General features: G+C 55.2%; 2 protein-coding genes across 5 annotated transcripts in view; both read right to left on the bottom strand.

The window, feature by feature from the left end:
- The window catches only part of LOC113209118 (uncharacterized), an 18,564-nt gene extending 9,333 nt beyond the window's left edge, over window positions 1–9,231 (bottom strand). Inside the window, exons 1-2 of one of the 4 annotated variants that reach the window (XM_052264176.1) lie at window positions 7,733–9,231; window positions 688–825 (exon numbers count right to left, since the gene is read on the bottom strand). In XM_052264176.1, coding sequence (XP_052120136.1) covers window positions 688–825; window positions 7,733–7,873 — 279 coding nt within the window. In that variant the 5' untranslated portion in view covers window positions 7,874–9,231. Of the gene's footprint in view, window positions 1–687; window positions 826–2,647; window positions 3,606–7,732 lie in introns of those variants that run through there. The other 3 variants (XM_026426485.2, XM_026426494.2, XM_052264175.1) reach the window with 3 other exon arrangements.
- The window catches only part of LOC113208936 (MAPK/MAK/MRK overlapping kinase-like), a 22,536-nt gene continuing 17,369 nt past the window's right edge, over window positions 7,945–13,111 (bottom strand). The window contains exons 9-10 of the mRNA XM_052264178.1: window positions 9,245–9,527; window positions 7,945–8,094 (exon numbers count right to left, since the gene is read on the bottom strand). Of these exons, the coding sequence (XP_052120138.1) occupies window positions 9,480–9,527 (48 nt within the window). The 3' untranslated portion in view covers window positions 7,945–8,094; window positions 9,245–9,479. The remainder of the gene's footprint in view (window positions 8,095–9,244; window positions 9,528–13,111) is intronic.

Raw genomic sequence — 13,111 nt, 5'->3', positions numbered from 1 at the left:
CCCCCCCCTCATTCCCTCTGTGCCGCCGGCGCCTGCACGCCATCCGCTGTCTTCCTGGCTGCAACTGGTTGTGGCCCGGCGCCGCCGGCCCGGCGGGCCGTCCGGGTCCGCTGCACCCTCTCCCCGATGCGGCCGTGGGGTCTGCCGCTGCCGTGGGTGGTCTACCGATGGAGTGGGTCGACGGTCGGCGCGACCCTGCCCTGACCGACCCATAGAGGGCCCATAGAGGATCGATCCCCATGGCCCGGGCCAGGCCCTCCTGTACTCTCTCTGTCTCTCGCATCACGCAGCCGCTCCTCGCGGCCCCCGCGTGGCGTGCGAGGCTCTACACGACGCGACACTACAGAGTAAAGAGTATTCTTTTTCTGACACCACCTCAAAGTGTGATTAACGGCTTGAAGACGATTTGAAACAAATGAATTTCCTAACTTTCTTCCCTTAAAAAATTGTAGCAAAGCAAAATGTTTCCTTTTTAAAATGACACTTTCCTGTTGCTGTTTTTGTTTTCAATTTTTAAGTACATTGTTTCAATGGACTTTTTATGACTCCACATGCCCAATTGCCTGAACCTCTCTCCTCTGTCTAAAAAGCCGTCCCCACCTCCGGCCGTTGTTCACGCTCCAGCAGTGCTGTTCAACCCCCACCTCCTCGACCCCCGTTCACGCTCTGGTTGTTCAACGCGCTCACCCTGTTGCGGCGCATCCATCGCCGCCGGGCTTCGGTAGACTTGACGCGGTGGTTGATGCCCGCCTCGCAAGCCGACGGCCGCCGCTCGCCGCGCTCTCTGTCTCGCTCCCTCTCGCGCTCTTGCCATGCCGCCTTGCCCTGCGAGAGAGAGACGAGAATAGTATACACGTGTGCGACAGAGGGTGCGAGAGCGCGGGGCGCCACGCGTGCACGTGCCCCGAGGTGCCCGGTGCCCCCCTCCCCTCCCGACCCCACCCAACATCCCTCGCCATCCTTACCTCTCTGAAAGGACAAGATCCCCCACCCACCCCCTTCCCCGTACCATCGTGATTTTTTATTTTATTTTCACGGAAGAGAGAATGTGTTAATGAACTTTTCCTGTTTACTTTATTCATATTGATTCCTGTTGGCGAGATGGTAGAGTCTAAAAATATCCACACGGTGCGCGTGGAAATAATCACTCCCCTTATGTAAATAGGGCCGGTCTTTCCAAGACAGGAAAGATGTCTCAGCTTCAAGAAGAGAAAGAGGCTTGAAGAGTAGAGGAGAAAGCGGCATGTCCCCGTCAACTCGACATGAAACTTTTTCATTTTCATGCCGTTCTCGAGGGTGTATATCTGTACAAAGCTCAAGTGGGGCGGCATGCCATGCACTACGCTACGCCACAACACCACTACACTCTACACACGTAGCATGCGGATACAGGCAGGCGAAAGAGGACAGCCATTTTGTGATTCGGAGATGCCCCCAAAAAATGATGAGGAAGGCGGAAGAAGAGCACAGCAAAAGTACCTCGGACGGCACTCGAATCAGCGGCAAGAACACGAGGCGCTGTCGGCCTGTCGTCCGCGGGGGAGGGCCGTCCGAGCTTGCGGAAGGACGACACGAAGAGTCCTCGCGAGGCCAAGAGTGCAGCGCGAGGCGAACGCGGAGTCCATTACCAGATTAAAATGTTGTTTCGCGTTGGGGTGGCGGTCGGCAAACGTCCTACGAGCAAACACACACACACACGCTCACACAGACACACACACACACACACACACAAATGCGCGCGCGCGCTCTCTCTCACTCTCTCTCTCTCCCTCTCGCTTGCTTGCTTGCTCGACCGTTCTCACTAACACAGAAGTGGGTCTACGCGAGTTAGTTTCTCCCGGCGCCAGCGGCCATCGCTCGCTCGGCCTGGGGGGGGGCTGCGGAGGGATGGGAGACACGAGACACTGCGAGGGACGCTGGCCACCTCCACGAGACGAGCCCCGAAACAGGCGCGCGACTCTGGGCGCGCTCAAACTCAAACGGTTCAAACAGCCCTCCTGGCTGGTCACGTCGCGTATACTTCTTGGAACCGGACGGAGAAAGAAGAGGTTATTGGTCTGGGCAGCGAGGAAAACTGGAGCAAAGAAGAAAGCCGACTGTGCTGCGGAGGGTTGCGGCCGGACCGGCGCGGAGCGGAGGGGGAGCGCGGGGCGGAGGGGTGCTGGAACAGCTGTGCTCAGCTGTGCTGTACACGGAGGAGGCATGGTGCATGTACCCTGGTCCCGTGATACGCACGCCACGTCCAGAAACACTCAACGACGGCACGGATCAGAGGGGAAGTTCAACGCCCGTGTGGCATCAGCGGTTGAGGGGTGTAGTTTTGCTGTTGTTGTTGTTGTTGTATGACATTTCATTGAATTTCCTGTCCCTAAAAAATCAGCTACGATACACGCATAGACATACACACGTGCGAAAAGTTTGGACGATGTGAAGATGCTAACACACAAAACACATTGTGAGCAGCGTAATGCTACCCGGCCGACGACGTGGATCACACCCACATCGTGAACCTGAAGTGCCCCCTTTTCCCCTCCCCTCTTCCCTTCCACCCCCCTTGCGTGGGCAACTTAAATCAATGACGCGTCAATACAGCTGGCCATCGCGTCATCCCGTCCGGAATCCTCTGCCCCCCACCCTGGCTACCCACCTCTGGCGGCGCCGGGGCACTGGCGGTGACCCCGCGGGCGGCCCCGGGCGGCGTCTGCTCCAGAGAGCCCTGCCGGCCCACGAGGCCCGCGCCCCCCGCCGTCCCGTTGGGCTTCTTGCGGACGGCTTCGACGTGGTCGACGGGCGCGCGCGACGCGCGCGAGGGCTCGGCCACGCCGCCGGCCTTGGACGAGGTGCTGGGGCCGTCGTCGACGCGCGGTGGCCTGGGCGGCCGGCTGAGGGCGGGGAGCACGCCATGCTTGGCGCCGGGGGGCTGCGCGGGTCCGAGGACCTTGCTGGTTGCCTTGCTGGCCGCGGCGGTGACCTGCGCCGGGGACTTCGCCTGCCCGATGGACGGGAGCGGCTTGCTCGGCGGCTTGCCGGGGGGCTTGGAGCTGGCGGGCTGTTTGGCGACGACGGGCTTGGCGGCCGCGGGTGACGGCCTCGCCTTGGACTTGTCCTCAGTCTTGCCCTTGGTCTTGCCCTTGGGCTTGGCCGAGGCGATGACGTCGCGCGCGGGCGGCCAGGACGCCTTGCCTCCCTTGGCTTTGCCCTTGGCGGGACCCTTCTTGCTGGAGCCGGGGTCGGACCGTTGCGTTCGTAGCGTCCTCACACTACTCCCCGGCACGAGTCCCGGCATCCGGCGGGCCGTTCAGGGCGTCCTGGTCGGGCCGGGGACGTCCTCGGGGACGGCCGTCAGGAGCACGGCGACGCGGGCGGGCGGCGGACGCGAGCGGGCCGACACCGCGTCCTCGACACGGCCGTCGCCATCGCCTGCGACACCGCGTCCCGGGTACGTCGGGGGCCGTGACTCTGCTGCGCCCGCCTGGCCTGTCCGCAGCACGGCCAAGGCTCGCCCACAGCCTGGCCGGCATCGACTGCTGACTGCCTGACTGACAGCGCGGCGGATCGGCCCAGGGGGGCGCCCGGGGGGCACGGGGGCCGCACAGCTGAGTGATGTGGAGGCCCCCGCGACCCCCTCCCCCGCCTCTACGCCTGCGCCCCGCCGGCCCGTCCTGCGCGGCCAGGGCGGCGGCCCGTACACTGGAAGCCCCCCAAGTGATGCCTCGGCCGCCCCGGCCCGCCCACCCCCCGGGCCGCTGCCCAGCGATGCATTCGTGACCTCCCCCCGCGCTAGAGTGCGCAGAGCCCGCGGATGCAGCCCCGCCGTCGCTGCGCCTCCCTTTAGCATAATCTCGTTCCCGTATGAAGGAAGACACTGAAATGCTCCACGGCGCGCCTCGGTGAGACGACGCCACTCGCTGCGCCAAACTCTTTAGCATTGACCCGGCCCGCAACTCGGCACACAGCCCCGTCTCGTCTCGTGTCTCGTGTGCGACAATCTCACTCAGCCTTTTTCGTCCTTTGGCGCGCTGTAAACCCGACTCCCCTTCCACCTGTGGATAAGTCACGTGATCGATCGCGGCCCAAGTCAAGCTTTGTTCTGGGCTGGGGGCGTAATGAGTCTTCGACGCGGAAACGACGTCCACCCCTGGGTGGAGGGTGGAGTACGACAGGGGTCAAACTTTTATCGAACCTCTCGAATCCCAAAGAATGTTACACTGCCATATTGACTCCTGGAAGCCGAGTTGTGTTTTTGAAGAGGAAGAAAACAATGGGGTCAGGTATCGAAATAGAAAACGTTACGCTTTTGTTAGTCAAACGCAACCGGCATTCGTATATGTCACGGCGAGGCAGGCCCACAATGATTCGTTACCCCCGAGGCGACGCGACGTGAAATAAATGTGGGACACCTTTGGAGCAAGTATCGTTCTGACGGGCGGCGCCGCCGGGCGCTTGGACCGCGCGACGGAAGGCGCCTGCAGAGCGCAGCCTAGGCCAACCCGCCGAACAGCTGTGTGGAGCCGGCGGCCCACACAACGGCGGCTGCTATGCCGTCTGCTCGCGTCTGCCCGTCTCTCGGTCTTTTCCACGCGCGCGCCTATATCTCGGTGTGTGAATTCGAGGTCGCTGATCTTCTGGACCGTCCATTGGGGAGGAACGTGCCCACGTTGTCGGATGCAGGACATGACATATATACTACGTGGCCCCGGCGGCCCCTGGCGGCCCTCGGCGGGGGCCGCGCTCATTCACCCTCTCGCCACCCTGCCCAGCCTTACCCTCCTGCTCCGGCCCATCGGGCACCCTGGCCAGAGGGATCACCCACCCCCCTCCCCTTCTCCCCCTTTCAAACCGTCCCCTGGTCGCGCGCGCGTGTCCTTCACACAGTGGGGTACACTTCCCCCGTCGCCCGTCCAGGGGGCGCTCGAAGACAGCGCGGACCTAGCGGACGACAAACGCGTCGCGTTTCGCGGGCCGGCCAGCAGGGGGCGGCACCTGTCCCGTTCGCGCGGATAGGGCGGCGTCCAGGGCCGCGGCCAGAGCTCGGCTGTGGTGGAATTAAAGGGGCGGGGACAAAAAGGGAAGAGTCGTGATTCCATTCAAATCACAATGTAAAGCTAAACAAACCTCGACGCCCTACGATGTCTCCTCTTAGGATTTATTTTTCTTTTTAACATGACGCTGGACGATTTTATTGTTTACGTCTGCAGTGTGGTGTACTTACGGGTACTTTCATCCGCGGGTGTCGCGAGCGCTCAGCTACGGCCAAGCGCGGCGCGCGCTCTGACCTCCACCATACGTCACAGAGAAAGCACGTCGCTCCGATCATTGGACATGTGCGACAACACAACGCAAGTCGTTGAGTCACGTGTGAGGAGAGACACAGTGAAAGAGAGAAAAAAAGAGAGCTCTAGACATGTTGTGAGGATGAAAAATTAAGACATTTGAAATAAGTATAGAGGTAGGCCGAGTCATAACGAACGGAACCAGTCACATGCAGCATGCGTTGAAGCGTTTTTACCTGCCCACAGTGCGAGAGAGAAGGATCGTGAGACGCCTGGAAGAGACAGGAAAATAAAAGGAGAAAACGGTTGCGCAGAGAGAGAAAAGTTGGAGGTTGATAGTTACAGAGATCGTTTTAAGATTTGGGAGGTGAGTGGTGAGATAGAGAGACAGAGACAGAGATAGAGAGACAGAGACAGAAGGTAGAATATAGAAAGAGGTAATGAGAAAAATAGACAGAGGGAGACAAGTGATGAGTGAGGCACGCGTGCAGCGGAGACAGAAAGACACAGGAGAGACACTCACGATTACGATTTCGCAGAGGAGACAAGACGAGTCCAGACGCAGCGAGAACGATCAGCCCAGCATCAGCGATGCGCAGCGATGCGCGACGAGAGAGCGACACACAACAGTTAACGTAGAGCAAAGAGAGAGACAGGGGGCAGAGACAGAGAGACAGAGAGAGGCAGAGAGGGGGGGGAGAATAAAGAAACAAAAATACATTGAACTGCAACAAAGAATATATCATGCAAGTCAGGCGACGGCCAAAGGCTTCGCATGCCCCTGCCCCAGCCCCTTCCCCCCAGCATGCAGCGGCCGCACGGGGGCGCCGCCGACAGCCGCGGGTCTGCCTGCAGCGGGCATGGCGTGGACGGGCCCGGACGGGGCGGGCCGGGCCCGGGGCGTCCCCACCGCCACCCGCCCGGCCTGCCTGTCTGCCTGCGATGGCCTGCGTGTGGAGATGAGACGTATCATGTTAGTGGCGACGAGTCTAGTCTAGGTGAAGTGGAGTAGGGGTGCAGTGGGGTGGAGAGGTATGGTGGAGGCGTGGCGGAGTCTGGGGTCGCGGCGGCCTAGGCCGAGAAATGTACTGTATAAGAGGTATACATCTGAAAAACTTGCATGTCTTTAGAGATGATTATTTGGGGGGGGGGCGAAAAGAAGAGGAGCACAGGTTAGTTTATGGGTATGGATGGAGGCGAGAAATGAAAGAAACGATTCTCGTCACAAACAGTAATCAACTTCTCATTATCAGAAATGACTTGTGGTGTATGGTCTCCGCCTCTGGACTGGCTCACGGTGTGCGCCGCTGGAGTGCACCGCTGTTCCCTGCAACGTCAGGTGGGTGGTATGGTTATGGGGGTGACGAATAGTGGTGAGGCAGGCAACGAGTAGTGTGGTGGCAAGGCGGTCGGCCCGGCCCGGCCCGGCCCGGCGAGGGGACACACCAACGCCACACAAAGAGAACCGGAAAGTCATTCGCCGAGTTGCTGCTTAAAGAGAGAGAGAAAGACAGAGAGGGAAAGAGACAAGCTGTTGCACTTATCGGTCATTCACATACGGGGTTAGAGAAAGAGAGAAAGGGGCATGGGAGAAGGAAGGACTGCACATCATACAGAGAGTGAGCTAGGGAAGAGGGAGAGGGAGAAATGAGAGAGCGATAGACAGGGTGGAGAGCGAGAGACGTAGAGCTAAAGGAGGAAGATAGAGAGAGAGGAACTCAATACTGGAGGATGGTCTAAAGAAGTGAGTGCGATAGAGAGCGAAATAAGGTGGTGGCTCCATTAGTTGGCCTACATTTTCTAACTGAAAAGCAGAAGAATTAGCCAACATAGTTAAACCGACGTGGAGTGTACGAAAAAGGGAGTTAGTTCAGAGAAAGAGAGAGTAACCACAGGCTTCCTGTGACTCAAGAGGCACCAGAAAGGGGCCTATTTTGGCCCTCTTAACAACGTCCAAAGTCCAACTGAAAATAAAGGCCAGGTAAGAAAGGTTTTTCAATTTTTATTATTATATGATTTATTTATTTTTGTAACGAGTGGTGCCTTCACTCTCTAACCACCCTCCGAAGAGTTCACTCCCTCTGTGCCGACGTACTCTCACGCCCAAACCACACCAACGAGCCCACCGGGTAGGCGGGCGACGGCGCGCTCGGCCGGCCAGAGAGGTGGTATTCAAAGCGATGAAAGTGGTATATTTTTTTTAGAGCGACGGGCCCTTGCAGCACGCGTCCCTCGCGGCCTACGTCTCTAGAGGCGCGGCCTACACCTACAGCGGCCGTCAGCGGCCTACCCGCCTGCCCGCCGGGCGTGCCGGTGTGGCTGAGGCTGGACCAGAGGCTGGACCAGAGGCTGGACCAGAGGCTGGACCAGAGGCTGGACCAGAGGCTCCACGCTCGTGTGCCCCCCCTGGGGTGCCCCCTCTGGGGTTCCCCCCTAGGGCGCCCTCGCATGGCTCTTACCCAGTTGTGCGGCGGGTACTGAGGGAAGGGGGCGATCTCCCTCGTGGCCACGTGGCTCGGCAGATCCTGCCGGCCGCGCCTGGCGAAGTTGCTCTTCCGCCGGAGTCTCTGCTTCTCCCGAATGTAGATGGCCGCTTGCATCGCGCAGCACCTCCTGCGGACGGCCCGGAGGGGGCGCCTAGGCGCCGCCTACCCCGTGCGGGGCCCTAGGCGCCAGGCGCCCGCGCCGCCTACCCCGCGGAGGGCCTAACGGACTACGGCCTCCTGCAGCCCTCCCTGCAGCCCTCTGCGCCCCCGAGGCCCCTCCTGCAGGGCACCGAGCAGGCACCCTGCTGCTGCTCCTGCTGCTGGTCCTGCGGTTCCTGCAGCAGCAGGGTCGGCATGAGTGGTAACGGCACCGTTAAAAACATACCTGGAAAACTACAACAAGAGAGGAAGGTAGAGGTAGGCAGCAAAAAGAGACGAGAGATATACGACAAACTATAGATATATCGATAAATATTTGTGAAGATGGATGGAGTTGATGTGAAGAAAAAAGGAGACAGAAACAGAGGTGGATCAGAACAGAAAACAATAATGCAAAACTTACTCGACAATATTGAGGGAAAAGGAAGGATACATAATGTTAGAAAGATGAAGAAAACTGTATAGAGCTCTATAAGGGTGTAGTTTTGAAATGAGGTTTGATACTGACTAACAGTACCCGTATGGTATCCGCTCACAAAATGGCTCTGAATTATAACGAAGGTACCACTACTTGTATAGTACTCAAGCAGGACCAGCACCCACTCCTACCTGCCTGATTTGATTTCACAGTTCATCTTTTCAATTTTTCATGATTTAACTCATGTCGCGTCAGAGACACATGGTTGCTGGAGGGGTGCATTGGACCGCAACTCTACGGGTGCTAGAGGTCAGAATATAGACCTAAAGGCGCCCAAAGGGCTGGGTAATAACGTCGATCCAGAGTTTACTCGTCATCCTTCGACTATTGGTCCTCGAATACTCTCATGCACTACTCTAAATATGGTGCAGAATGACACAGACTGTCGACTGACAAAAAGTAATGTATACGTGGTCTCTAGCTACAGCTATACGACTATGTGGGGGTCTCTAAGGGGCCCTACAACACCAAACTGAGGTTCTTCCCTACACAGCTTCCCTACGAATCCCTAAGTAAGGTGACCGTAAGTGGCCCTACGCGAGGGCCCCACTGTAGAAAAAAAGCAGTATGCGTTGTGACACTGATCACGCAATAGTTAGAAGTCATCGACGGTTAAGACATTTAGTAGTTTAAAAATATAAAGAACATAACTTCCGAATAAAAGAATTACGTATCACAACCATAACGCTATTTGTTTTTTCGCACAGTGCGTCCTCTTCCTCTTCCTAGTACCTCTCGTAACTACAACAATAGCAACAACATCAACAACATTGCGGACACAATAATATCAAAAGTAGTAGTAATAATAATAATGGAAGTCAAGGTAGTCGACTGGTCGTGCAGCGCACCTCGGCGAGCTCAATGCTGCCAAAGCCCACAATGCGTCCATTGAGGTCGGCGTACGACGACAGGCGGCGGTGGCTGGGCGCCCGGTACAGGTGGTGCGCGGACGCGGTGGAGAGGCGCGGCTGCAGGTGCTGCACCTGCAGGTGGCGCGGCGCGGGCGGGTGCGGGTGGAGCTCGACGGGCACCGGGTGCTGGTGGGCGTGCTGCTTGTTGCGGACGTTGCGACGCGCCTGGCGCTTAGCGAGCGACGCGCCGCCCGCCGCCGCGAACATCGCCTACCACCACCTGAAACAGGACAGAGGCAAAACACGTTGACAAAAACTGGGCGGTAAAAAAAAGCGACGTCCTGTATGGTTTCCAAGTCTGTGGTGGATGTCGTTGTAGTTGTGTGAGTGAACGCCATTTGCACACATAGAGGCGCAAGTGTCATTCTAAAAATAAAATTAAGCCTTTTCTCCCTTAAGTGGACGAATGGGCATTCACACACTTGCAAGTCTGCAACATACACACACATGCGTTTCCAGTGAAGCATTGTTTATGGAAGATATGCATGGGAACGTATTGTTTTTTTCTAAAACTGCTTGAAAACCAAGACGTTGTTTTTTATCGTGTGTTGTAACCCTGCTCATTTATTTCTGTTGTTGTTCGGCGGTGGGTATAGAGAAACATTTTTATACGACTCCCTTCAGTCTCCGCGCCCTCTCGGAGGCGTGGAGTGGCTGGATAGCGGATGAGGTCTTTGTCCCCGTCCTGGAGCGGCGCAGTAGCACTTTACGGCACAATCACCGCTGGTGCCCCCCCCTCCCCTCCCACCAAGCGCCCTCACAGGCACCGCCAAAGTGGGGAAGGAATAATGCATCACGCGAGCTTGGCGGGGCGGCAGTGGGAAAACAAATGTGCACAGATTGCAGACGCATGTGTGTAACTTATGATTTTGCATATTACGCAGTGGTGAAACTGAATTACTCTTCATGGCAAGAAAACGCTAGTAAGTTCAACGATTGGAAAAATGTCTACTTCAAATTAGACAAAACTTTGCACGCTGATTTGATTTACTATTACAGTTTGTAGGTCGACATCAAGAAGTGTGTGAACTGTGCACACTTGAAACTGCATCACTTGGTGTGTCACTTTCTACATTTGTTTTAGCAGTGGGGTCGGGGCTAGGGGTGGGACGTGGTGCAGGTGGCGGGGCATGGCGGGGCAGCCGGCGATGGCGGGGGGGCGGGGGTATGGCCGGGGCTGCAGTCCTCCGCTCCCGAGGGAAATGCATTCCGGATGCGACCCTTGACTAAATGAACCGGACAGGATGAATAAAGAAAACAAGATGAGGCGTAAAAAGCGAGATTGCGGCAAAGTTTCATTGTTTTACGTGATGGGAATACGACGGACATGAAAAACAGGCACATTTTGAGGGCGTTGAAGCGAATAGTGCTCCAGAAAATAGACAATAATGGAAGTATTTGTACTCTGCCTGCACAGCAGTAACGCGCATTCACCATATTTAGAGCACGTACACTGTAAAAACTTATTGTGAAGTGACAACAAATATCGTGACAAAACATTCATTTCGGCCTATAGAACAAATGAGTTGTCACATGTGTGATGACTCCTTTGTTTTAATGGTAATGACAAATCAGTCGTCACACTGCATGAAACAAATCATTTATCTCCGGACTAATGTTTTGTCACATGATTGAAGATTTGTAATGTTTTGAAAACAGACCACTTGTCACTTCACAAATATGTTATCACTTGATTGAGCAGCCGTCACGGAAACCATTGTACGAAACAGAAGCCGTGGGCTCTCGCTGACGACTCCGCATGCTTTCCATCGGTATATATTGAATGCAGCTTCGTTCGACTATACTAATGTGTGACGGTGTGATCACGTGCGCAATGCGCTCTTAACAACGAAGTCGAGGCCGTAAGAACGGAGTGATGTCAAAACCGAAAGAATGACCTGTTCGGTCAGAAACATTTTTTAAATTATTATTTTACTTTTTAGCATGTGACAAATTACTCGTCACAAGATTATTACTTTATCACGTGACGACTTATCAATACTTTGATGAATTATAAATCAAAAGACAATGCATTTGTCACGTGACGGCATATTTGTAAATGGTCTGTGACGACATATCTGTGAAACCGATTTAGGAGAGGAAAAATTGTAAAGTGACGACTAATATTTTTACAGTGTAGTAAGAATGACCGATTACCCCCCACCCCCCTTTTCCACTGCCCCGATCCATGCCCACCACACGTCTACTGCAAATGTACTGTCGGCAATTTGTGCTTTCGAATCGACTTGCGAACGGAGTCCCATACTTTCTGCCGCCACTTCTTCACCGCACAAGATGGATGGATGGAGCGAGAGCGGACCATGTTTCGCTTTGCGTGAATCACAGATGACCTTTTGATCGCCCCTCTGGGGCAGTCCTGGGGGGCGGAGATGGGGAGGGGGCACCGGGGGAAAAGGGGTTCTGGCCGGACACCGTACTCCATATCGACCACCGCCACACCACCCTTGGCCAGCCGGGGGCACCGCAGGTGTAGCAGCGGGCCGAGGGGGGATGGGGGTGCGGGGGGGATCGTGTCCACTACTTGTATCGCGGACGAGGAAAGAAGGGACCAGAGAGGGACATTCCCACTGATGGTAGGGTGGCGTCCGCGGGCTGAGAGCCGGAAGGGACGGCCGTCACCGGGGCTGGCCGCTGTCAGCGGCGGGAGAAAGGGCTGGATGCGGGCCGACGAGACGACTCGACCGCACAAGGATGACTGAGGACTGAGCAGCACTCTGACGTCATATGAGCACTGATAATTTCAGTTGCTCGGAGGATTGTTACGCCCTCTTAGCGTATACCGGCGTATACTATAGTATAAGTGAAATATGAAAATCCAACAATAATACTCTGGGCTAATTCGACACTCGTAAATTGAAGACATATTCAAATTGTTTTTGGCAAGAAGAGTGTTTTAATACCGAAAATCGGGTCGCCTACCAATGTGTGATGTGACCTAGCAAGGTGATGTGCACCACCACGTATACTGAAAAAAAAATAGAGCTGTAGAGTTTTCGGGAACATTTTATTTGAAGTGTTACGTAATTAAAAGCATTATGAATCGACTTGGAATTCGTTGACAAACAAGTTTGGGGGTGTCCTAAATCTACCCCATATTTTGTATTAATTACAAAACATATAGAAAATTTACGACGATATTTTTCACAGAGTATGTAGCATACACAAATGAAGGATGGGTTGACACTTCACGACAAAGGTGTGGCTGTGACGCCTTCACCCAAAAGTACATGCATAGGGAGTACAACCATCGTGGCACTGTGAAAAATTTCCTCGTAAAGTTGACGGACATTCCTTGTAAATTGGAATTACAAAAGAATGTCGTAAATTTACGACGGCCCACTTTTGCTCCTAGATTAGTTCCAAGTCAACAGAGAGTGATTGTAATTTTACAATTTGAAGTTGTAATTTTACGGAATCACATTATGGAAAATTTTCCTGTAAACTTACGAGTATTTTTCACAGTAGGTGTACAATTTCTGCAGAGAGAGAGCATACTTAATTAACTGTGTTCTCCCCATGTGACTCATTATTACTTTCGCTATCTCGCTCCCGGTAGCTGCACACGGTATAAACTCTTAAAAAGCTGTTTTTTTTTTTATCCTAAAGGTTATACTGTGTGTTGTGTGGTGAGTGGTGCTGCCTGACCTTTACCCCCGCAGCCAACGGGCACAGTGCCGAGGGCAGGCGCCGCACTCTCTCCGTCCCTCTCTCCCTCCCTTCCGCCTTCTCGCCCTCCCTCCCCCTCTCCCTCCCTCTCTCCCTTCCTCTCTCCCTCCCTCTCTC

The sequence above is a fragment of the Frankliniella occidentalis genome, unplaced genomic scaffold (genome assembly GCF_000697945.3).
Source record: "Frankliniella occidentalis isolate FOCC.00 unplaced genomic scaffold, Focc_3.1 Scaffold16, whole genome shotgun sequence".
NCBI lineage: Eukaryota > Metazoa > Arthropoda > Insecta > Thysanoptera > Thripidae > Frankliniella > Frankliniella occidentalis.
Note: the sequence above shows the minus strand (reverse complement) of the source record. Positions and strands in the feature narration are given on the sequence as shown.